The 25,818-nt window shown below is 39.6% G+C and overlaps 1 protein-coding gene across 4 annotated transcripts; it reads left to right on the plus strand.

Annotated features, from left to right (window-relative positions):
- Positions 1-40: 40 nt before the first annotated feature.
- Positions 41-25,111, plus strand: LOC105921487 (radixin). Of its 4 annotated transcripts, none has more exons than XM_036127962.1 (16): positions 41-225; positions 3,431-3,510; positions 11,768-11,851; positions 11,962-12,057; positions 12,638-12,760; positions 12,897-13,048; positions 14,027-14,110; positions 14,312-14,458; positions 17,117-17,213; positions 17,299-17,462; positions 18,358-18,488; positions 18,660-18,820; positions 18,903-18,995; positions 19,860-19,865; positions 21,625-21,861; positions 23,648-25,111. In XM_036127962.1, the coding sequence occupies exons 2-16, from the start codon at positions 3,499-3,501 to the stop codon at positions 23,810-23,812; spliced, it is 1,752 nt and encodes a 583-aa protein (XP_035983855.1). In that variant the 5' UTR covers positions 41-225; positions 3,431-3,498; the 3' UTR covers positions 23,813-25,111. The 4 variants fall into 4 exon arrangements, with proteins under 4 accessions (XP_035983855.1, XP_012712686.2, XP_035983856.1 ...); XM_036127963.1 differs by lacking the exon at positions 41-225 and adding an exon at positions 320-754; XM_012857232.3 differs by lacking the exon at positions 19,860-19,865 and having other exon boundaries at positions 42-225.
- The last annotated feature ends 707 nt before the right edge of the window (positions 25,112-25,818 follow it).

The following is a 25,818-nucleotide window of genomic DNA, read 5'->3' on the forward strand; positions in this document are numbered from 1 at the left end:
TTACGCTACAACCGGAAGTGGCGGTATTTTATCCCGTGTGCTTTGACGCGGACTCCCCAAATCGCCTTATGGCTGTTTCGACTTAAACGCTTTTCTTATGTCCGTGGGTGTTTATTTGTGAGACTTGAGGAAAAAAACGGAAACAAGTATCAACTTGTCGTCGTGGTTCTTCGGTTACAGCTCAGCTTGTTCGTTTTGAATTTTGAGGAGACACGTCGACCCCCGGTAAGTTTGCCTCTCCCTTAAAAAAAAAAAAAAAAAGATGAGCTTCTCTCCAACTTTGATGCGCGAGCAGCGGATATCCTCGTGCTCGCGCGGTTGGCGTCTTCTTACAAACATACGAGTTTTATTCACTAAAATCTCATTAAACGGGGGGGTTATTTCTATTTAGTTGCCATTTTGTCGGAGGATTTCCGCTATTCTGTGAGACAATTTAACGATTTTTGTGACAGGCGAAACTTCCCAGCCTCGGCTAGGCGGCTCGTCCCGTTATGCGGACTACACCCACTAGCATAAATGTCACCGTTTCAACGGCTCGTTGCTACTGACGGTTGACGCCGCATATTTATACCGATAATAACCTTTGCCGCTCCGTAGTGTCGGGGAAAATTAAGAGTTTGTTTTCTGGCCGACGGCGGCGGTGTTCGTGGCGTCAGCCTGATGCTAATGCGTTTCGGGAGCAACAGTTGTCTCGCGCTGGTGAAGTTGTGGTTAAATTTCAGTTGGAGCGGAAGCTAAATCGGCGGGTAAACAGGTAAGCTAGCTAATTCAACGACACGTATTAGGCTTTAAAACGCCACAATTTAAACACTTTGCCGTCGTTTTAAACTGGATTATTTTTATGTTTTTATTTTTTTAAATGTATTTTTCTAAGAGTGCGCAGTTGAATATTTGTATAGTGACATTATTACAATATTGCGCTGTCTAAAACAAATTATAGAGTAACAAAAAAGTAGTGCCAAGTAGATAGATGTCTTAAAAGTGTGGCGTGTATTTATTTGTATTTAGGCTGCTGCACCCTGATACCACTAAATAAAATCCACTATTGCTTCACAGACATACCAAGACATGGTCGGTGAGCTGAAAGGACAGGGCTTGCATTAAGATTATGAATCTCAGAAGCGAGGAGGAGGCACATGGTGACTCTGGAGGCGCTGAGAAGATTGATAACTCAGGTGTAGGGCTGTACCATTTAGCCAAAAATCAAAATTGCGATATATTTCAACCGTAGTTGAAAGCGATTGTGGTTTAATTTTGACTTTTCTGTGTATTATCCACAACCAACAAAAATGTCCTGTAGATAAAGATGTTTTTAAACAAGTACTATTTAAAAAAAGAAAAATTGAACTGTTTTTTTTTTTTTTATTAAATCTGAATATTATTCAAGAGAATAGCTTGTTGAGCTGGACTTAAAATGCAAACCAACAAACAAGTCTATGTATTAATCAGTTTGACCAGCACTTCATGCTATAGTAAAATTCCTGAAAGTTTCAGGTAAAAATATGATTATATAAGCTTTAAAACAAGTAATATAATTAGATTATCTCAATGCTGCAACTGTCCTACCTTCCATGTGGAGGCAAACCCACTTTAAACATAATACCAACATCTAAAGGACGCGCCAAATCCATTAAATTGTTACGTAACCAAAAATTGCAGACTTCTGCGATTTGGAAATGACTTTTTTTTTTAATTGCAATTATTGCAAATGCGATTAATTGTTCAGCCCTGCTCAGGCGGGATAATCTTTCAGGACAACTGTTGAGTTTTGCTCTTTGAGTAGCAAGAAGAATGACTTTTTTTTTTTTTTTTTTTTAAAAGAGGTCTAGAAAAGTCCTGTTTGAAATTTGTCACAACCCATATTAGGGCTGAACAATTAATCACATTAGCAATATAATGGCAATTTAAAAAAAAAATAAAAAATGCCATTTCCAAATCGCAGAGGTCTGCCATTATTGGCTATGTATCAATTAACGGATCAGACGCATCCTTTAGATGTCGGTAATATGTTTAAAGTGGGTTTGCCTCCACATGGAAGGGAAGAGAGTTGCAGCAGTGAGATAATCTCATTTTATCACTTGTTTTAGAGTTTATATATTCATACCAGAAACTTTCAGTAATCTCACCATAGCATTAAGTAGTGGTTAGTCAGTTTAATACATAGACTTGTTTGTAGGTTATGCTCCAAGTTGAGACGCAGCGGCTCTTTTATCACCTAATCTGCACAGCGATGAAACAGATTGATTTAATGTTTGTATATTTTACTTAAACCGAAAAAATAAATACAATTAAGTCGCATCATTAAGATAAATAAATTGCAATTGGATTATTTCCCAAAATCGTTCAGCCCTTACCCATATAGGGGGTACAGCAGCAAACACGTGAAAGAAGGTACTCTGGTCAGATGAGGCCAAAATGACAACAAAACAGTTGATTGAGAGACGAGTGGATTGAGCTGCACACTGGGCAATCCTGGGTGTAAACCTGTTAGAGGCTGCACAATAATTCAGGATGTAGAGGAAGATAACCCTCCACGAAAAACACCAGCCCTAAACTTACAGCGAGAACCACGATGGAATAGTTTACATCAAATCCTATTTATGTGTTAGAATGGCATCAATGCCCAAATTTGTGTCAAGACTTCAGCACTTCTCTTCATAGCAGCTATCTTACAAAGAAGAAAGGACAGAAATATAAATGTGTAGATGTTCAAAGCTGGTACAGACCTACCCTGAAAGAATTGTAGCATTGTTAACTCAGGGGGCCGAATACAAAAGCACACCACACTTTTCAGATTTTTGTTGAAAACCATGTGTTCTTCCACTTAACAATGATGTGCTTTTCTTTTGCTAATCTATCATAATCTATCATTGTACTTTATTTAAAACATGTGAATATTTATATTAGAAAATGGTTGGCCACATTTGAAGAAAAATATTTCTTAAATTTTCTCAAACTAAATCTGAATTTAAGATAAATGCACATTGTAAATAGTGGTTTAGTTTGGAGTCTACATCAAACTTTTGTACTTGGGTATGTGACTGTTGTAGATCGCTGGAAAGCTTTAACTTAAAGCTTTAAACTTATTCTTAGTAGTATAACACACCTGGAAATGTTTTCCACTTTACAGTTGGTAGAATAAAATCTGTTCAACCACCTCTTTATTTGATGCTGTTGTAAAAAATGGCTAGAGAATATATGTTTTTGCTCTATTTTAGTTTTTTTTAACATCCTACTTATGTGTCTTTTATTTTCCAATGCATTTAGTTGCTCTTGTTTAATGTACTCCTTTTTCATTTTTGTACGTCAGGACTTTGCTACCAGATTCTAACAATCACATCTAACGCTTGTTTGCCAAACAGAAACGCACAACAGAAAAATATTACATCCTCCATCTAGACTCGCTTTTACACGATTCTTTCAATTTCAGGTCTCGCTTCCGTCCGGTGACGGATTCATCCTCTCAGCTGTTGGGTGAAAGGAGGAGGGGAAGCAAACATGCCTAAACCGGTAAGAGTTTGACTGAACCTGACTGTAAGGGCAAAAAAATGAAGCTTCATTCCTTCAGTTTATTGTTAAGGGACGCTTTGCTGTGCTCAATCTGTTTCCTTAAAGATGCACATGAGGCGTCTTAGAAGTGCCGGGTTCATCGTCTTGCTTCCTTTCACTCGTCATCCTCCTTTTCCAAGTAAACAACGGCCATACTGTCTTGCGGAGTGCCAAACCCACTGGCCTTGCCGCAGCAACACTGCAGCCATTGTTATTGAAAAGGGTAAAAAGAGAATGCCTCAGTCCTGGGATGTGAGCAGCGCCAAAACAAAACCAATTTGATGCAGTGCTGTCATGGGGGTCGCCTTCCCACAGTTGTGGTAGACTGTGCTAGCTTTGTTCTCAGCCTCCGTTTGCACTTTAATTTAGCACACCTGAATATTTAAAATATAAGTTTAAAGGTCACCTTTCCTTTTTTAGCAGCAAGTTTCTTTTTTATCTTGAGGTGTGCATCTGAACCTCTCCCACGCCACACCACGTCAAGTTTTTTTTTTTTATTTACTTGGTTTAGGTAACTTGGTTGTATTTCCTCCTGTTAAACCACCCCAGGTCAAATCAACGTCTGTCTTCCTGTCTGCAACAGAAAGAGGATCTTTAAAGGAAGATTAACCAACAACGTTTTAGCGGTCTCACTAAATCTGTCCCGGGGCATTAATTGAACAATATTTAAGCTTAATCTGATGAAGCTACCATCAGATACTTTTTAGGAATTAGAAACAGGCGTCTTCTTGCACAAATGGCTAGGCTATACTTTTTTCATTATGAATAATTTCAGTTTATGCAGTGGACATAAAATATACAACCATGGTAATAGCCAGATATTTTACAATTGACAGAAGAAAAGATCTAGGACATTCCTACTGCGGCGTTAAAAAGGCTTCATGTGTGTTTTGAAAACGTATGATGTGTTATATCTTGCAGCTCTGCGTTCAATTCCTAATTACAACTGGCTAAAATTTGAGCGGGCCCTCAAGAGCGCCACATCCCTGTTCTTGCGTTGTAGGAGGTGTCGTGGACTTTAGGGAGCTTTAAAGAGGAACAGACAGGAGCTGATTTCCTGTTTCGCTTCCTCTTCTCATTGTACAGTAAACAACCTGCTGCTCTGTTATGATCGATGTTTGGTCACCGCAGAAAGTCCGCCGTAAAACGTGATTCTTCATTGGGAGACGTGGACGTAGAAAACAGAGAATGTCATGTCTCAGGACCCTGATATCTGGAAATTGCTAATAATGTATCAGTCAGACTGATAGGCATGTCTGCGAATGGTGACCAAAATAAGGTTTTTCCTTTCAATGCATCAAAAAATTGAACATTTCTGCAGCATGTATGTTTTTTTACCCATTTTTTTTTAAAGCTAAATAAAAAGCAGATAAATGTCAGGGAATACACTTTGATGCATAAATAGGCCGTATGCAAAACTGCTTCCTCTGTCAAACAACCTGCAGCTGTTTTTAATGTGGTATGTATTTATAAAAAAAAAAAAATCAGAATTGGCATGTGAGACTTTAATGCAACAGAAGTGGAAAAGTTTCAGAAACCTCATCAGTAACCTGCAAACCTTTAGGAGCAACTCTTATATTTCCATTTCAGTGTTTTAGACTCAATCAGCCAATCACAGCGAACATCTGTATCAGAAGAGCGGAGTAGGTTGGAGAGGATCATGTATTTATTGTTTGTCTTACAGAAAATTGCTTTTATTGGGGTCGTTAATTTATGCTGAACACCTGGGTCTCATTCACAGGGTTGAAGTCGCTGAGGTTTGGGTGGAAACGGCTTTTAATGCATATTTTTAAAACTAAGAAGCTCACAGTGCTGTGAAAAATACCCTAGTCACAATTCAGTCCAGACCAGATATTTCTGCTTCTGCGACACTTTAGTTTGCACTGAGCTGACATGCAAGATGCTTTCTACGCCGTGTGCCGAGGTTTCAACATCATTAAAAACAGCGGAGCCGAAAATAAGCCCTTCACTTTACAAAGTGTCCAGATGATTCTGGTTTACAAGCAACGACTGATTCAGATATTTATAAGATTAGGTTGTGCAACATTTTAAATGTATCTGGCCTTCTGTTATCTTTTGAGGTCTGACCCAGTTTGAATTTGGACTCATTGCACCCCCGAGGGTTAGGGTTAGACGCAGATAGAAACCAGTGAAAGCATTCGGGAGAAGAAGACTCTTGCTGATCTGTAGCTTGAGGCTGTTTTCCTGTTTGCTGGGGAGGGGGCTGACTGTGTACTTTTGGGGGCCCAGTTTAAGTCAACATCCTGGCTCTGTGGAAGTAAAAGAGCAAGCTTGTAGACAGGAGATCACCGGGCAACTGAGGGGCTGTCGAGGAAGGAAGGAAGGGGTCAGAAACTTAAGCTTTAGACCATTAAGATCGCCTTATTTAATTTTTTTCCCCTCACATTTCCACCGTTCTTTTTTTTTTTTTTTTTTTTTTTTCTAAATGTTTCAGAGAAGGGTCTTTGTTAGCCAGTGGCGGTGGGGCTCTTCCAGGTTTCCCCTCCCGTCTGTGGGAGGATTCCCTCAGTGTGCTGAGAGGTTAATCAGAGGGACAGACAGTCGCTCTGAGCCTGGCAGGTCAGATTAGCAGCTCTGTACCGGCTGCAGTCCGTGTGTGTTTTGCTTTAAGACGTCTCCCAGCAAAGCTCCTCTAAACGGCTTTGCAGCGACTAAACAGTTGCACGTTTAACAACGGCCAAATCAGAGTGAGAACTTTATCTTTGAAACCGTAACGGAGACGGAGAATCTCACAGCTACGTTCGCCGCACCCCCCCGGGGGTTGCCGTTAAATCATGGCCGCCCGCATTTCAGAGCAAGGCCGACGGGTGACGTTGAATAAAACTATGAATCTGGAGGAGGAAACGGAGGAAATACTTTAACAAAAGGGTAAAGGAAGTGAACGGGATAGGTCGAGGCTGGGTAAAAGTTCTGTCAATGGCTGGGGATTTGCCACCTAATGCATTTGTCACGTTTTGCGGTGATCAGCTGCCAGTCCTAATCAGCGTCCCGGTCTCTATATGTGTTGCTACTTTTTGCTTCAGCGGCCCTCATCAGTGGGTGGAAACGCAAAAATATGATATTTTTCTAATCAGTTTGTCCGTGTTGCACTAATCACGACACTCTTTTTAGTGTGGGACTTACTGAAGGAAGAGGACTGAAGGTTAAGGCTTTTAAAAATGAAGTCAACACTGCAAAAACAGAACTAAAAATAAGTAAATTTTCTTTAAATGAGTGTATTTGTCCTTGATTTGAGCAGGTTAATAAGATGATTTGCCAATGGAATAAGGTTTTTCCACTTAAAATAGGAACAATTCAACTCCATCGTCTTATTTCAAGTGCAGGATGTCTAATTATCTTATTTTAGGGGCAAAGATACTCATTCCATTGGCAGATAATCTTATTTAGCTGCTCAAATCGAGGACGAATAGACTAACTTTAAGAACATTTTACTTGTTTTTAGATCGTTTTTTGCAGTGAAAGAAGGCACAAAAGAAGCTCTTTTTTTACCGTTTTGTACAGAGCCTGTTTAGAATGACAACTTGGTTTTAAATCAGTGACACCCTTTTAAAAAAGCATCTGTTTTGTTCACACAGACACTTCTGGTCATTAGTAATAACTGAACGCCTACGATAGGAAGGCAGGAAAAAAGATTTTGAATGTTGTTAATTTTGCTCTCAAAGTGAAATCAGATCTGCTGGAATTGACGCGACGCTAACTGTAAGATCGATGGTGTAACCTAGACGCTCTAAACCCCGACAAACAAAGACGGCATAATGCTGTTAATGTCTTACCAACATTAAGACAAAAAGATAGTGGAACAATCCTAAAGTAGTGAATCATGTCAGTGAAGTTATTTCAAGGTAACCATGGACCAATCAATTTATTTATTTTTTGGGAAAATGGGGATTTTATTTCGCCAATTCCCTCATTGTACGTCCATGAAGTGAATAGTATGCAAAGCTGAATATTTGTTCAGGAAACTAAAGTATCAAAATATTGTAAAGAGGAAACTTTTTTTTTTTTTTACTGTAATACTTTTTGCTGATTTATTTATTTTCCTTTTAAGCTAGTTTGGAGATACACCAGTGAAGTGAAGCTTGTTCTTAAGTCATTGTGTAAAACCACTAGCGGCAGACGTTTAGGTATATTTTCATTGTTTACATTGTTTACATTGGCAGGGCCGCCATCTTGTTTTACAAGCATGTTCCACAGCGTGTTTAGTTGCACTTTAAATTCAGGTCAACTCCCAGATGAAATGCTTGAAATAAAAGTTTTTAAAATCATTTCTTTTTGTCTAACAAAAACTGTGGGGGGGGGATTAATCGAATTTGGTAAAATAAAATCCTTTAAATATTTTTAAAGGACTCATAACCTGATATTTTATGTATGCAATCCTTCTGAAAATGTCTTTAAATTCATGTTTAGTCATTTTCAGGTGAAAACTGTTTTAAATAGAGCTTATCCGGACCGTTTTTCTTTCTCACGAGGGTACGCTTGTTCATGTGTGACCATGGAGGTCTTACTGGTTAGCAGCGCGATATTAGCACTTTATGTGATAGCGGTCCCTTGCTCAAACGCAAGTCAATTCAAATTCATAAATACTTTATTTATCCCAAAGGTAAAATAAGTGTTTATGTAACTCATTTGGTCAAGGAGTTATTAGAGACGGTGATGGCTGTGGGCAGGAAAGGTCTCCTGTAGCGGTCCGATTTACAATCCTTCTTTGCATCATCGTCTCCAGAACAGAACCAGCCTTCTTCTATCGGGTCGATGAGCCTTTTTAGGCTCCTGGCTCTGATGCTGCTGCCCTGGAGCAGTTTGCAAACATCCACACAGCAAATCAATGAAATGAGGAGATTTTAAACCACCAACACTAGAAATGTGCATCTTACTTGGGGATGTCCCGTTAACATTAGCAGTTTGCCTTGGTTCATTTACCATCGTTTTCCTGGTCTCTTAGTCTCTTGGTAAACATTTAGTTTTACTGTTTAATTGCATGACCCTTGCTACCTTTTCCCTCAGCTGGAGCTCCTGCTTTAGGAACCCAGGCTTGATCTTTTTCCTGCAACGACTCGTCAGCCTAATAATCAGTTTAGATGGAGGTGGAAGTCTTCTTCTTGTGACTGTGACTGTGTGAACCATCTGATGGGGTCAACTGTGCTTCAACCAAGTCCCAGTTTTTTACACTTTGATCTAAGAATGGTCGCTAATTAAAGAGGCGCTGAAAAGTGACGTTTCCAACTTCTTAGATGCGACTAATGTCAATATTAAACTGATAAATAAATCTTAATTTCTTTTTATTTCACCTGGTATTTAACCAAATTCGGTGTTTAATACCGCCTTTTAAACATTTGACTATAAATAAATAAATTTTGTCATGTACAGGTAGATCAACTTATTACATCTGGTTGACCAGTTCCTGTTTTTTTTCCCTTTTAATCTGGGATCTGAGTAACACGACGGCTCGCAGCCGTCTCAGTTGTTGCCTTGTGCGATTAGCTGTCAGTACCTCAGCGGCTTGTTGCTGTCCCTCATCTCCTCCCCCTCTGTCTGCTAGCGATGGGATTAGCAGACCGAGCCGCACAAGAGGCGTCTCGGTTTGGTGTTTCTGCAGAGTCCCACACAGTAATTCAGCCTGTAGGTCTCGCAGCTCGTTGCTGATGGAGAGAGGCCCTGAAATGCAGGAAGAAACAGGAGGAAAGGCTGAGTTAAGGCCTCTCAGATCAGCTCCACCACTCGGGACGCTCCACTGAAGCCAACATGGCCGCTTCAGGTTCATCTACTGGGGAACCACGCACGGCATTTTGCTCACAGTGCAGTTTTTGACCTGCAAAGGCAGAGCGGCGCGCTACCGGTTTAACTTTGTCATCCAAAATTAGAGGACCTGTTTGCATGAAATATTGTTCTGAAATATAGATTATTGGGAGGGAGATTATTAAAAAACAAAATCTGTGACATTAGCCGTGATCTGCTGTTTAATGCCAAGTTGATTTGAAGCCCATAAAGTAGGGCTGGGCGATATGGATTAAAAAATAAATCTCAGATTTTATAATACCAAATCCGATTAATCGATTTTTTTCCTCCTTTTTGTTTCATAAAAAGAAATTAAAGAAATTATTTTAAAACCTTGCTTTTATGTCAAGCATTTCGTCAGGGAGTTGACCTGAATTCAAAGTGCAACTAAAAACAAGCTGTGAAACATGCAAAACAAGATGGCAGCCGTGCCGTTATAAACAATGAAAATATAACAAAACATTTGCTGCTAGTGGTATTACACATTGAGCTAAGAACAGGCTTCACTGCACTTGTGAACTTCAAACTAAGTTAAAAAAAAAAGTAAATAAGTAAATCAAGTACCTCGTATTATGGTAAAAAAAAGTTTCCACTTAACAATATTTTGACAATACATTTGCCTAAATATATATTTAGCATAACATGCTGTTCTCTTCATGGAAACCCAATGAGTGTATTGGCAAAATAAAATCCACATTTTCCAAAAATGAAATCTTAAAGAGTTGTAAATTCGAATTAATCGATTAAATCGATTTATCGCCCAGCTCTACCATAAAGATTAGTAAAACGTAGCAGCTACTACTCAGATGGGACTCGCTCATCGAATATAATTAAATAATGCAGCGCTGACGTTAAGAGGAGCATTAAAATGCCGCTGCAGGGTCTTAGATGTAACTAACGAGAGGGAGGCGAGCGTTTCCATCAACCAATACACAGTTTAGTTTGCTGGGTGATTTTTCTATGCAGGGATACTGAGAGAAGAAGGAGACGCATTGATTTTAAATCCAAAACAAGCCTTCCTGAGGTTTTGTGTATAATTGCTAAGCAGCAGAAAAGTTGTTGCCTCAGCTTTTTCTGCTGCTCCTCTCATCTTCTTTCTTTTCTGGTCGTCTGTACAGTAAGCTCACTAGTTTCATCTCAGAGGAAGTCTACCCCACATCGTCTTGCTTCCTGTTGCGCTGTGCCTCATGCGCGGGGAAATTTTTGCGCCCTGCCCTACGTGCTCCTCGCCTTTCGCTCTACGAAGCGCTGTCGAGCAGCACCGGGCCGCTGTGCTGCGTGCACGTAGGTAGGTGAGAGAGGAAGGACGTGACGGGCCTCAGCCCTCCTCATCATCATCATCAGCTGCTGCTGCTAGGCGTGCCGCCAGAGCAGCTTAGCCAGCCTCAGCCAATGACTGATCTTTACCGTCTGCTCCACCCCGCAGACGACTTTAAGCTGCGTGGCCTTGAAAATTTGCTCTTTCTAGCAACGGCGGCGTGCTCAGCATGTAGGATGGGAGCGATTTAATGCGCTTCTGCTGTGCTCTGCCAAGAAACTTTACACCGCAACCCACAGTTTGTTGTTATTCTTCTAGAACGTGACTTAAAAACTCATAAATGGTGAAACATTAAGTGTTTACGTATCAAGAGACAACACTTTTAAGGGTCATGGATTTAATCAGTGAGTCTTTTTATTGTATACGTTATAGAAAGCTGTGAGATTTATTTTTTTGGGCGTTTACAAAGATTTTTTTCTTCTCACTCAGCTTTGCTTTTTATATCAAAGAATACAGCTTTATACAGCTTTTTAAATTCAATTAAAAAGTATTTTACTAATCCCAAAGGGAAATAAAATGTTGGTGTAACTCATGTCATGCTGGGTTCTTCAACGCGTTGTTGTAGAAGGATCTCCTGTAGCAGTCTGTCTTCCTGCTCATCTGTTGTTTCTGTCTCTGTCGTTTACATTTATACATGGTTATATTTGGAAGTGCTACATGCGTTTCTTCCTTTGAAGAAGTAGGAAAATCTACATCTGCCAGAGTTTAGAATATGTTTGATTGTAACTTTATTCAATTTCAATTCGAATACATTTGTTTCAGATTCATTCTGGGGTCCATCTAGCAACAAAAATATGTAAAGCAGCCTTTTTTTTTTTTTTCAGGGATGGACTGAGGAAGGTGGATTTTTGTGTCTGAAAGACTTTTAGTGATTATTTGCGACAATCAAAGAAAATGGTCTTTCTGTAGGACATCTGAAGATGACCTTAGAGCCGCTTACTTGTTGAGAACGTGCTGCATCGAGCTGTAATGTTTATAATAAACAAGGTTAATCAGATGTGATCATCGTCATATTTGTATGGGGCAATCCTCTGTATATTGAAGTAATCAGTGCAAAACGTGAAATAAACAAATGTGAAACTTCCTCTTGTTGTTTTTGACCAGATCAATGTCCGTGTGACCACCATGGATGCAGAGCTGGAGTTTGCCATCCAGCCCAACACCACAGGCAAACAGCTCTTTGACCAGGTGAGGCTGACTAATGGAGCCGCGCGGCTTTTATCGGGTCGGCACACGGACACGCGGCCATTGCTGGAAATTCAAACATGAAGAGGATTTGATGGTTTTTTTTGTTCCAGGTGGTGAAGACGGTGGGTCTGCGGGAGGTCTGGTTCTTCGGTCTGCAGTACACAGACAGCAAAGGTTACGTCACCTGGCTAAAACTGAACAAAAAGGTCAGCTTAGGTTTTTCTTAATAGCCCAAATGTTTTTAATGAGGTTGTTTTAACTAAGGACGTAATTAACCTTGATGTGATTTAATCCATTAATCTTACCTATTCCTATTCATCACATTAACTCTTCCCCACTGATTTTTTTATCCTGTTTGCCTATTAAATGTGATACATTTCATTTATTTGAATATTAAATGTTCACTTATTGACAAGAACTAAAACAGAAATGAAAGAAAACGCTTCCTTCCAGTAGCACAAAAATGTTACGACGCAGCTACACGTTTTACTCGCTGCAGTGTTTCAAGGTGCCCTGCAGCACGGCGCATGGCTGTCAGTCAGATTTATTACTAAGGTTCCTCTAATTAACTAAGGTGGCAAGTATTTGGTGCATCTGTGTGAGGAGCAGCAGATACCAGCATGTCATGTGACCTCTGACAATGAATAAAATAAAATAATTGAAATTTGTACATTCCTGTTTTAGACTCGCTGTTTTTTTTCCACACGATTTTTCTGCAGGTAGTCTGTGTTAGATTGAGATGTTTAATATATTTGTCCAGCTAATATTTTTTTTCCTGTTTCCCAGGTAACTCAGCAAGATGTGAAGAAAGAAAACCCCATGCAGTTCAAGTTCAGGGCCAAGTTCTTCCCAGAGGACGTGTCTGAAGAACTGATCCAAGAGATCACACAGAGACTCTTCTTTTTACAGGTGAAACATTCATTCTGCAGCTTTACAGAAATGGTTGCCCTAGCTTAGATTTTCCTCATTTTTGGTAACTCCACTAATGATAAACTCTGGACAGAATCTATAATACCAACACTTTGTGTGATTATTTCTGTTTCAGGTCAAAGAGGCCATTCTGAACGATGAGAACTACTGTCCCCCAGAGACGGCTGTGTTACTGGCTTCCTATGCTGTCCAGGCCAAGTATGGAGACTACAACAAAGATGTTCATAAGGCTGGATACCTAACCCATGACAGACTACTGCCTCAGAGGTATGTGAACGCAAACAGAACAGTAATCCACAAACATCTGCTCATTGCGTTCGGATTTTAAAGGGGAAGTAGAAAGACGAGGTTCCTTTTCCACGTTTTTCTCAAATGTAAGTCAGAAATGTAACTCTGATATTCATTTTGGTTCATGTTTACTGTTTGAGTGCCTCAGAGGTTCGTTAGAGAGCAAACCGCTTCATGGAGACCACAGAACCCATCAGACAGGTCAGGGAGAAAGTTGTGGAGAGGTTTAGAGCAGAGGTTTGGTTTTAAAAACAATATTGCAAGCTTTAAGCCTCTGGTCGAACCATAAACCAAAAGTGGAACAGTAAACCCAAGGCCGTCCATCTAAACCGGCAGGTCAAGAGACCCGTATTAATTCTGAGGAAGAAATAAAAGAGCAAATAAGGAGCCTAATAAACTAGGGTTGAAACCATTCCTCGAAAAATGAGATAAATTTGCTTGAGACAAATTATCTGCATCCAGGCGTCGTTAAATTCGTTCCCCCAATGTTTACAAATTCACTGCAGGTTTGCAGATTTACAAGTTTTAAAACAATCATCATTTTCCGTCCCCTTAACTTAAACAACTTGTTTTCAGTCTATTGCATGAAACCAATAACTCATTATGTTGTAAATTTGCCTCTAATTGTCATTTTCTGTGTTTTGGTTAGAATTTATACCTTTTTTTTATTTGCGTGCTTATATTTGCATTTCCCTCTATGGGACAATAGAGGGTATTTCTATTCTAAAAATACTTTGACAGAACATGGAGAAGTTCAAGGGTGGAGGCTCTATGTGTGACTCTGGCCATGATGATTCTGGAGCGACCCGCTTTCAGACGTGAACCCTTTGTTGTTGCAGGAAAATCTAATGTTTTTCATTCCCAGCTGGAGGACTGTATGATTTCCTCCCGAGGAAGCAATCGTGGGCTTTTTGACATTCCTTCAGGTGAACGTCACCGTCTGTGTTTTTACTCTAGAGTTCTGGAGCAGCACAAGCTGACAAAGGAGCAGTGGGAGGACCGGATACAGACCTGGCAGGAGGAACACCGAGGAATGAGCCGGTATCTGTTCAACGTTGCTCATTTTCAAACACGGTTTTATCATTGTGCGTTTGGATTTGCCATGTAATGAGAGAAAGTCACCGTATGAAAGAATGCCACGTAATTTCACCATAAATAGACACGTTAGATTTAACTTCTACACTTTTCATTTTTGTTTTGCTAAAACAAAATGTAACAATCCTCACTCCTCGTGTTTTTCAGAGAAGATTCAATGATGGAGTACCTTAAAATCGCACAAGACTTGGAAATGTACGGAGTCAACTACTTTGAGATCAAAAACAAGAAGGGCACACAGCTGTGGCTGGGTGTGGACGCTCTTGGTCTCAACATCTATGAACACGAGGACAAGTAAGGGATGTCCACAGATCCTGGGACTTCAGTGTTTCCCCTAGAATACAACTTTATACGAGCAGCCAGCTTCTGTTCCGTTTATCCATCATTCTCTGTTTTTATGTTCCCGTCTCCATCATGTAAATTCATACATGGTTATATTCCCTTTCTTCATTCCTACTTCTTCATTTTAAAGAGATGAATGAATATGAAAATCTCTTTAAAATCTGGATCAGCCAGAATAGTTTTGAGCGTGACTTTATCCAATTTTAATTTAATTAAATTTGGGATCTGCTTCTGATCCCAAATTTAATAGCAAAGGACCTGCTCAGGGGTGTTATTAATTCATATTTTTATTTTATGGACTCTATCTGGCAGCAGATGAGTTTTACATGCTTCCATAAAGGATATTAACACTTATACTATTAGCGTTAACTGGTCTACTGATTTGTCGAACAGGAAAGTGACACAATATTTTACATTTTTCTAAACGTGGGCTGAATTTGTCCCTTTTTATTGGTTTCACACTAATTGAGAAAGTTAAAGGTGCCATGGCATAACTGTAGAAACCATTTCATGTAGTTAATATTGCGGCAGATGTAAATTCTCCCAAGAATTTAATAAAGTCAACTTGTTTTGTCAGAGCAAATGTCCCTTCTTCAGTAAAAAGGTTGAGTACCTTAATGATATGCAGCTCTACCCTGTTCACTTCACTCTGATTGGCTGCAACCATATTTGGAAAACCGCTCATATATAACACCTAACTAGTAGCATGCTAGCCACAGCTAATCAGACAACTTTAATGCGGACCACCGGTTGGTAATACATTAATGTATTAAATTATGAACGGTAACTTTAATTTACTAACCTGTCAGGATTCATCATGAAGGTCAGGGTGTCGGTCCTTGAGGTCTTTGCCCAAGTTTATTGAGCCGCTTAACTTTAAAGCACTGTTTGCTCACAGGCTTGTCAAGATCTTTGGGTTCCTCTTCTTTGTTTGCCTTATATGCTAAAATATTTAGTATCGATACCATGACAAGTATTATTGCATCCGGATCCAGCGTTAGAGTATCGATACTTTTGACAACCCCAACACAGTGGGACTGAAATAAATAGCCACACAGTCGCCATACGGGAACTTTATGCAGCTGGCATCCAGCTCTCCTTCCTTACTGTGGCACCTTCCTTACATTTGACAGCATTTAAAAATTAAATAAACTTAAAGTAATGGCAGTGTTGTGGTCCACACCTTCTGTGATGGTACAGAAGTTTTTATTTTTTTTATTTTTATTTTTTTATCCGTTTGTTCAAAACCCCCGACTTGAATCTCCCACAGGAAACCGTGTTCAGTAAAGTCCCCATAAATGAACTTCAGCCACTGTGATTATCTCCTCATTCGGGAGTGGAACCTTCATGCATTATTTCCCCCTCAGACATATCGGCTCTCCTTTTTAGTAACCGCTGTGAAGTTAGTTAGAGGTTGAATAGGAGATATTCAGCGATGTCTGCCTCCTGTTGGAGCCGCCGCTCCTCCACCGTCCTCCTCTCTTGACGGTGCGCTCTGATTGGAGGATATTAATTAAATAGACCTGTCTTCTGATTGGACCGTTGGTGAGCAAAGCAGCAAAGCTGAGCGCCCCTGAGCCGGTCCTCTGGTTTTCAGTTTAGACATTAACACGGCCTCATCAGAGCACAACAGACTATACTATACCTCCAAAACCTCAGAAAAATTACATTTGTTGTCATGGCCTCTTTAAAGTTAAGGCTGTCGTATTGTAATAATGTATATTTTTATTTTATTTGCTCTTAACTAGAAATAACACAGTGACTTCACAGTAGCTGTAGTACTTAATATTGAATATTTTTTTCTTTATCTCTGTATCAAGTTTGAAATGTTAATATCATCACACTTTCGTCTCTAATCCAGATATTTTCACTCATACGTACATAAATATTCTGTGTTTAAAGTCTGGCTTCTATAGATACCTGTAGCTAATCCTCCGGGAACCTATTTATAACAACGGCATTGAGAAGCCTGGAATAATTTCTACATCAGATAACTTAATTAATGATAGATTTATTTTAAAGCTGTTGAGCTGCTGCTTGGAGGGAATTGGGAAAGCGCAAAAAGATTGCAACGACTGGAAGCTCACAACTTAAATGTTTCAAAATCAGAACAGTTGCTTGAAGTTAGTCAATGCGTGTCGTCATAACGACGTCTGCTATTATGTAACACCGCACCTAAAGCTAAGGGAAAGGTGTCGGGAGGATTAACCTTCCCCCTTTTTCTCTTCTAATCTCCTTTTTTATGAATGCATAATGTATTGACTACATCTCACCTCATGTAACAATGTGTTTCTGAACAGGATTACCAACTATAGCTTTAATCTATTAATAATTACTAATCTATTTATCGTCAAAGGGGTTTTCCTACTGTCTGTGGCGAATTTCTTGTTAATTTGGATTGAAAGGATCGATTTAATCCTAATTTAATCTGCTTTGCTTTAGCGTTTGCTATGGAAGATTTCTGCCTCCAACAAAGAAACACGAGAAGTAAACAATGAGGACATCAGTTTTTAGTCGCAATTTTAACACAACGCTCTCTCTCTACAAGTCCTGACTCTGACTTTTAATGCTAATTACTGATGTAATTCCTAATATATCTTGTTTTTTCAGATTGTCACCAAAGATTGGCTTCCCTTGGAGTGAGATCAGAAACATCTCATTCAACGATAAGAAATTTGTCATCAAGCCCATTGACAAAAAGGCACCTGTGAGTAAACATCCGTTGCATTTCTAGCTCCATACGAGAGCTTTGAAACTTAAACCTTTTTTTTCTCTCTTTTCAATGTTTCCAGGACTTTGTGTTTTACGCCCCGCGACTGCGCATCAACAAGCGTATTTTGGCGTTGTGTATGGGAAACCACGAGCTGTACATGAGGAGGAGAAAGCCCGACACCATCGAGGTGCAGCAGATGAAGGCTCAGGCCCGAGAGGAAAAGCACCACAAGCAGATGGAAAGGTTTGATTTCTTTTGCTGTCAAAATGTTATTCCAAGGGCATCATATGTCAATGCAACCAAAACTGTTTGCATTTAGTTGTCTGGCTGCCAAAAGTCTAACAAATGCATAACATGCTGGACGGGACAAACAACAACTACAAGTTACCTCGGTGGAGCGCTCTGTTGTAGCAACAGTAGAAATCTAGTGAATCTAATAGAGTCTACAAAGGTCCTTTTTAAAATTTGTCAGTTTTGCTAAACCATGGCTAGGTTGATTGTCTTTTTTTTAATGGCTACTTTTGTAACCTTACCCTAAACTTAATTCATACTGTAGCCCTAATTCTAAAAAATGTGTATTTAACTCGGAACCAGGCTTTGGTCTCCTTACTGGCCTTGATAAAGTAGGTAATAATAATATGTACGTTTATTATTTATAAGGCACATTTACAACATCAGCAGCTAACCAAAGTGCTTCACAACAATCACATCACAGCTTGATAGAAAACCTAAACAAGTACACAGACGTAACCAGAAGAGAGAGTTGGGCCCAAAAATAATTCATACCCTTTGCAGGATTTTACCTAATTTTTAACTAATCTATTCATTTGACCAATGTGTTTCTTCTGACTTAGTAATAGTGACATGTTTGAGTGTTTAAGCGTGAATCCTGACTTCAGTCTGATGTAGAATATGTTAAAATGAGCTAAAGATTAGGGTGATGCCAAGAATTATCATCTCACAGACTTAAGATGATCAAATTACATGATGTTGTTCCCTTTTTGTTAAAAAAAATAACAGTTTCTAGATAAAGTAGATTTAATGTTGCAAAATGTGCTGACTTGGAAAAATGAGATCCTGTCAAGCTGTTAACGTTAACGATCTCATAATCGATGGTGTCTCTTGTGAATGTTGTCAGGGCCCAGCTGGAAAACGAAAAGAAGAAGCGAGAGCTCGCTGAGAAGGAGAAGGAGCGGATAGAGCGAGAGAAGGAGGCGCTCATGGAGAGGCTGCATCAGATTGAGGAGCAGACGATGAAAGCTCAGAGAGGTTCCCACCTTCTTCCTTATCCATCCGCCTCACTTTCTGCTTCTCTCCTTCAAAACTGTCCCTGAGTTTGTTACTCGAGGAGAATTATGTCTCCTTCACGTTTCCTTTTAGTGCACCTAGTTAGTCCGTCTTCATTTTTACATGTTAAATTGGAGCAATTGTCTTCGGCAGAGCTTGAAGAACAGACTCGGCGGGCCATAGAGCTGGAGCAGGAGAGACAGCGAGCTCGAGAGGAGGCTGAGAAACTGGAGAGGGAGAGACGAGCAGCTGAGGAGGCCAAGGCGGAGCTGGCCAAGCAGGCGGCCGACCAGCAGAAGACCCAAGAGCAACTGGTCTGTGTTTGAACACGTCTGTGTTTCCTCAATGTTTTCACGCAGAGTGTCTGGAGCGACAGCTGTGCTTGTTGTGTCCCAGGCTGCAGAGCTGGCCGAGTTCACAGCGAAGATCGCTCTGCTGGAAGAGGCCAAGAGGAAGAAGGAGAACGAGGCCACCGAGTGGCAGCATAAGGTACTGCAGTCGCCATCGCTGCTCTGTTCCTGTTAGTTCGCTGGTCCTGATGCCCAGAGACTTAAAACTAGACGTGTCCCTGGCCCTGCACACCCAAATTAATGTTAACAGAAATCATTCCACCAACTTTATCTCAATCATTCGTTCTGATAAAAAAGGTTTTTCTAAAATAAGTCATTTTCAAATGTTTAAATAATTCAATATCTGTCCCTTTTTTAAGTGATATTTGTTTGCTGACTGAGTTTATTACTCTGCTTTGTGTTCATGATGATGATCCTACACTTTTAATGCATTTTCCCTAATAACTAGAGCGAAACAGCATTTGTAAAGGATTTCTTATTCAGATACAGTGATGATTGGGGAGTGTTGACTGAACCAAAGCTGACTTAATTACTCACCTTAAATATTACCATCCAGAATGTAAACATCACTGATGCATTAAAAATAGCCTGAAGACCAAATCCAGCTGCCTGTGGTCCAACTACCATCAAAAGCCGTACCAGTTTTGATAACAGCAGCGCCGCCATTACACCTATCTATGTGTGAAAGTAGGATAAACATTAGTTATTAGCAAATGTAGAATAAGTCTGATCAAAAACATTCCTAATAATACCATTGGCCATTTTCAAGTGGTTTTATTGTTGGATAATCTATCCATCCGTTATCTTTACCTGCTTATACTTTAGTATTTGACGACATCAAACAAAATCTAATAACCTGTAATATATTGAAATATATAATATTTATTAAATCAAATTATTATAATTTCTTTGTTCACTGCTGAATAAAGTAAAAAAAAAGATCAAATTTTGTTTTTTCTCTTGAATAAAACCTACCGAAAAACATACAAACCTTGACATTAAGACCGAGGTACGTACCTAACATTTATTTTTCTCTACTGCTACCCTCCACCCAAAAAAATCCCTCCCTTTTTTTCTTTCTCCATTTGTTCCTCAGTTTATCCATCTATCCATGAATTATTTTCTGTCCACTCACCCATCAGTTAGATAATCTGAGGGCTGTTTCACAAAACCGAGATGGAGGATAATTTCTCATAAACCTGTACACGGTTCACTTCTTGTGACTCTCAGCCATGTTCAAAGTACACAGTGAGAGCAGAGGAGCTACAATGAACGGCTAACACCGATGCTAACAGCGTAAACTAGCGAGGAACGAGCCCACATGACAATAATTGACATGTGCACTGCAAAAATGGATCTAAAAATAAGTAAAATGTTCTTAAAATGAGTGTATTTGTCCTTGATTTGAGCAGGTAAATAAGACGATTTGCCAATGGAATAAGATTTTTGCACTTAAAATAGGAACAACTCATCTCCATCGTCCTATTTCAAGTGCAGGATGTCTAATTATCTTATTTTAGGGGTTAAAATACTCATTCCATTGGCAGATAATCTTATTTACCTGCTCAAATCAAGAACAAATACACTAACTTTAAGAAAATTTTACTTATTTTTAGATCAATTTTTGCAGTGTGGTAGAACCGATCGATAAGGTGGTACCCACAGAATCAGGTTGAGAGCAGGATGAAACACGAAGGCATCTAATTGTTCGCTCCATTCAGACCGGATTGGTTTTACAGGCCTTCAACTCTTTTTTGTTTTTTATACAAGAAAGTACCACTGATACACAATGTAACCAGTCAAGTACTATTATCATTTTAAAATTGTGATGGATATGAATATGTTTGATTGTTTTTGAAGTCCACGGAATGGACTCCTCCAGAAAAAAAAACATATTTCATAATGCACATCTCACCCAGACCCAAAAGGGAAAAAAACTATACAAATCCACAGTTATTTGGAAAGAATATTATGTTATTTGATATATTTTATCATGAATTGGTCATTTAATTTAATCTTTCAATGCCTTAGTCTGGTTTTAAACACAAACAATATTTGTATGAATACTTAATGTCACTATTAAAATCTGATATGAGGTGATCTGCTTTATTCTGCTGTACAGCTTCAGGAGTTATGGGTCAGAGAAAGAGTCAGAATCGGATTGATCAGCGTCCGTGAATCTGGGATTGACGCTTTTAGCTGCGTTAATCACTCCTGGCTGGACTTAGTCGCATTTCTTGGGCCTGGATTAATTTGGGATAACTTAACACTAGTTTAGTTTAACGCTTTTCCTGGATTTCCACATTCAGCTTTTGTGAAACAGGCCTCTGATCATTTCATCCACCCATCCATTCATCCATATTTTACCTGCCTTTATCCTTTTATCCGTCCACTTCTCCATCCTTTTATCCATCTGAATGTCCACCCACTCACATTATCATTTATTCTTATTTTCCAGCCATTTACTTATCTTTCTCTCTCTTATCTGTCCTTCTCCATCATCTTTACAGTTTGAGGTTCAGAATATGGAAAAATCAGAAAATTTGCCTAAACCCTGATTGCGTGGACATCCACATTAGTCTCTCTTCCCCTCTGTAGTTTCTGCAGCTCTTTATAAACATAAACATTACTAATATTAGAATTTTAAGCCTTTTCTAAACATTTACTTGTGACTTTATGCAAAATATGCTTTAGTGATGCCCTGAGCACGGCGCCAGTCCGAGAGAAACACGCGTGTCTGTGTCTTACTCCCTGCCGTCTGTCTGCAGGCTCTGTCTGCTCAGGAGGACCTGGAGAAGACCAAGGAGGAGCTGAAGACGGCGATAACGCCGGCGCCCGCTCACCCCGGCGGCCAGGCCGAGCACGAGCACGACGAGCAGGACGAGAACCACGCCGAGGCCAGCGCCGAGCTGTCCAACGAGGGCGTCAGCCAGCTGGACCTGCGCAGCGAAGAGGCCCGCGTCACCGAGGCGCAGAAGAACGAGCGCGTCAAGAAGCAGCTGCAGGTGAGACGTGTTGCCGTGGCGCTTTGGAGGAGGACGCAGGAGACGTCCAGAGGAGGAGGCGGGCTTACCCATCGTCTCTAAAACAAGCTTTTAGTTGAGGCTTAAAACACAATGCAGTAAAGTTACACAGCTAGTGCAACCAAAATTACTTTTATGTCGCACTTAAACAAATAACAACAAGATTATATTATTTTCTAACAGCAGTTTTGTAACAAAGAAGAGACACGGGCCAAGCAATGGCAAATAAGGGTAAGAGAAAGGCACACTTGTTTGTCCGTTCGTCTTCACGCTCCTGCCTTCAACAGGGCTTAGACTCTAAAGCAGACGTTCAGCTCATTCTCCCAAAATATGGAGTTATTCTCTCCAAACATTTTAAACTAGCCAGGATTAGCAGAATTATTCAATTTATGCTTACTGCTTTGTTGTTTTATACAGTCCATGTAAACATCTTGTTTCAACTGCATTCATAATTTATAAATTCCCCACATAAGCTTGGCTGCTGCATAGGCCTCATAGTAAAGCTAGAACCAGAAAAATTTAAATTCGTCTCGTTCAAACTAAAAAGTTCTGCCTTCCCCCAAACAAAAAAAACCCGTAGAAGTCCAGAAGAAATGAACCAAATAAATATTCTTATCTGCTGCTTTTGTCTTAAATTAAGAAGATTTTGTGTCCTATGAACAATCTACCTCAGGGGTGTCAAACATGCGGCCCGCGGGCCGGATCCGGCCCACAGAACAATTTAGTCTGGCTCGGTGGCTAAATGCATTATCATTATAAAAAAAAAAAACAGTGTCCTGTCTGGCAATGTGGCAATGAGAATTGTCGTCTTAATGCCAAAAAGAGCTCAACAGATTTGACTTTCACAAGTGGAGCAGTACTGCTTTTGCCATAGTGCTCCGCTTGATTTATGAATGTGAATAGTTTTATTATGATTCATGTGGGGATTATCTCAAATGATACGGACACTGCAATGGGAAAAAGTAGGAGAGGAAAGGAAGAACAAGAAGAAAAAAACAAAAGGTGAAAGAAAGAGGAGATGAAAGGAAGAGAATGATAAAACAATTATTGAAAAAACATGTACTTCGTTTGATTGAAAATCTGCAGTTCCTATATTGTCCACGAGGGGCGCTGTGTTTTAATCAGCAGATGGTAGCGCTGAGCTTCAGGTGTGGAAAAATTTAAATCATTTCTTAATTTTTATCTGTTTGATGTATTTTGTCATGCAGGACAGTGTTTTTAAGTTCCAAAAAATGTGAATAAATGTTTTTCAACATTGTACAATCACTGTGATCAGTTCTTATGCATAATGCACAAGTAAATGTTCAACTGAGTAAAAGTATTGTTGAAATTGCACATACTTTTCCTAAAAACGCTGAGGTTATTCATAGTATATTGTGTAAAAGTGAAATTAATTTAACATAAAAATTAACAACACATCCACTTTTATTAGTTCTATTTAATCTTGCAATGAGTTTACTCGTGTGGCCCTCTTGAGATCAGATTAAGCTGAATGCGGCCCCTAAACCAAAATAAGTTTGACACCCCTGGTCTACGGCATCCTGACATTAGCTCTGATTGTTGACCCAGATATTAGATATTAATTTGTACCTCGATGGATGAACTCTTCAGTGGGGACACTGAAGTCAAAGTTAGATATGTAATTGTTGTCATGTCAGCCTCTAGCTTCGATCAAATCAGCCCTTTGCATCTATCCTACTGACGTCTGTTTTTGTCTTTATTCTCGTCGTCTTCGTCTCAACCCGGCTTCCCTTCCTCTCCCGTCCAGACTTTAAGCTCGGAGCTGGCCGACGCCCGGGACGAGACCAAGAAGACGCAGAACGACGTGCTGCACGCCGAGAACGTGAAACAGGGCCGAGACAAGTACAAGACGCTGCGGCAAATCCGCCAGGGCAACACCAAGCAGCGCATCGACGAGTTCGAGTCCATGTGAGAGTTTCCCCCTCATGGGACATTGCCAAAGCTTCTTCAGATAGAGCCACTCTGAACAAGTAACATATCGGGGGGGGGGATGACTGTAAAACCAAAAGCTAGATTTCATTTTGTACTGAGTAAACCTGGCCATAGAAGCTACTTTCTTCTTCTTGTTTTCCTTAACATGTATGCAAAGCTCTAGTCTGATCCAAGATTCCCTCCATTTCTGCTTTTTTTTTTGTTTGTGTGTGTGGACTTTCTTGTTTATTAATGATGCCCTTATTCTTCTTTAGTTTAATCCAGGTTAGATCTGTGAAGTTAAAGTTTACTTAGCTTCATCGTGTCTAAACATATCAAATATGAGAGCTGAGGTTACTTCATTATGTTGCTTATTCAAACTATAATTTAACATTTAGAGGTTTATGCGGGAGAAATGGAGCTGCAGTATTTTAATGGTTCACTTCCGGGCTGATCCGAGCGGCAGTATTCTGAGATTTTAAAAAGATCTTTTCTGTGAATGAAGAAGAAGAAGTGAACGTCCCGCAGCAAGTTTTGATGATTGAATGTAGCAACGATCGCAAAGGGAAACTGTTTTGTTTCCTTTTTTTTTTTACAGGAGCAATAATCAGCGTGTGCCACTCAAAGTATTGTAAAGATAAGCTAAATGGTTCGGTCCCAGTCACCGTCGATGGTTTTCACTGCCTACCAGCTCACAAAGGGAACCCAGGGAGTAAAACGGATAGAGTCGACGCTTTTTTAAGGCGTCTCTTATACGAAAAACATCAGTTCCAAAGCGGGACGCGTCTCTACCTCAGTTGTTAAAGCAGTGGTGACTGGAATCAAACACTTGGGTCCTCCCTTCCCTCTCTTTCTACAGAATAAACAAACGTAACGCCCCCCCAAAGCTGAAAAAGTTTTGCCCCATAAAATGTAACATAATGGTGAAATAAATAAACATTTCAATAATTGTTATTAACGTAATGTTAACATTTGTATGTTTTGTTTTTATTAGGCCTGCCTTTTGTGTTAAACTTTCGTATTCTTGTATTGTTTTTTTTTTTTTTTTTGCCATAGCAGGTGGAAAGAAATGATTTTTGTGCTTCCAGCTCCTGATTTTTGTATTGTGTTGAAAAACTGGAAAGCCAGCAGCCAAGGGACATTTTAGTAGCCGACACGTCTGCGCTCTCAAACTCGTGTCCAAGCTGTAAGATTTCAGTTTGACTCACTTTTTTTTTTTTTCCTGATGTTCATGTTAGTTTTCTTTCAGGTGGATCATGATCCATTTATTTGGCTCACAAATAAAAGTTTTACATTTTAATTTTGCTGTCTTTACTACACAATAAGTCAATATTTGTCCCTAAAAAGACACCAAAACCATTCGTACCTTGTCTTCTGTTCTTGCTCTACAGTCATGGCCAAAAGTAATGAGAATGACACAAATATTATATTTTCACATGGTTTTCATGTGTGTATGTCATCACATATGTACAGAAATACAATTGCAATCATATTACGAGTAACAAAAGCTTTTAATGACAGAACGAGTTAATGCAGCAAGTCAATATTTGCAGTGTTGACCCTTCTTCTTCAGGACCTCTGCAATTCTCCCTGGCATGCTCTCAATCAACTTCTGGACCAAATCCTGACTGATAGCAGTCCATTCTTGCACAATCAATGCTTGCTTTTTTTCTTCATAGTTTTTATCAGGAAGTAATGCACATTACAAGAATAGAGATGTATATCACTTTTTCACTTAGGGTATAATAGCAAGCAACAATATGTACATATTGGCACCATAAAGGTACTGTGCATCTCGAAGACTTGCGAACAAGGAATATAGTCAAACTTCCAGGGTGTTATTTGTAAATTAAATGGTAAAATGTTTGCATTTTGTCAGAATTCCTAGGTTTTCGTTTTTCCACCTGTCTCTTGATGATTGACCACAAGTTTTCAATGGGATTAAGATCAGGGGAGTTTCCAGGCCATAAACCCAAAATCTCTGACTGCACATGTTTCTTTAGAGAT

The sequence above is a fragment of the Fundulus heteroclitus genome, chromosome 24, assembly GCF_011125445.2.
Source record: "Fundulus heteroclitus isolate FHET01 chromosome 24, MU-UCD_Fhet_4.1, whole genome shotgun sequence".
Lineage (NCBI taxonomy): Eukaryota > Metazoa > Chordata > Actinopteri > Cyprinodontiformes > Fundulidae > Fundulus > Fundulus heteroclitus.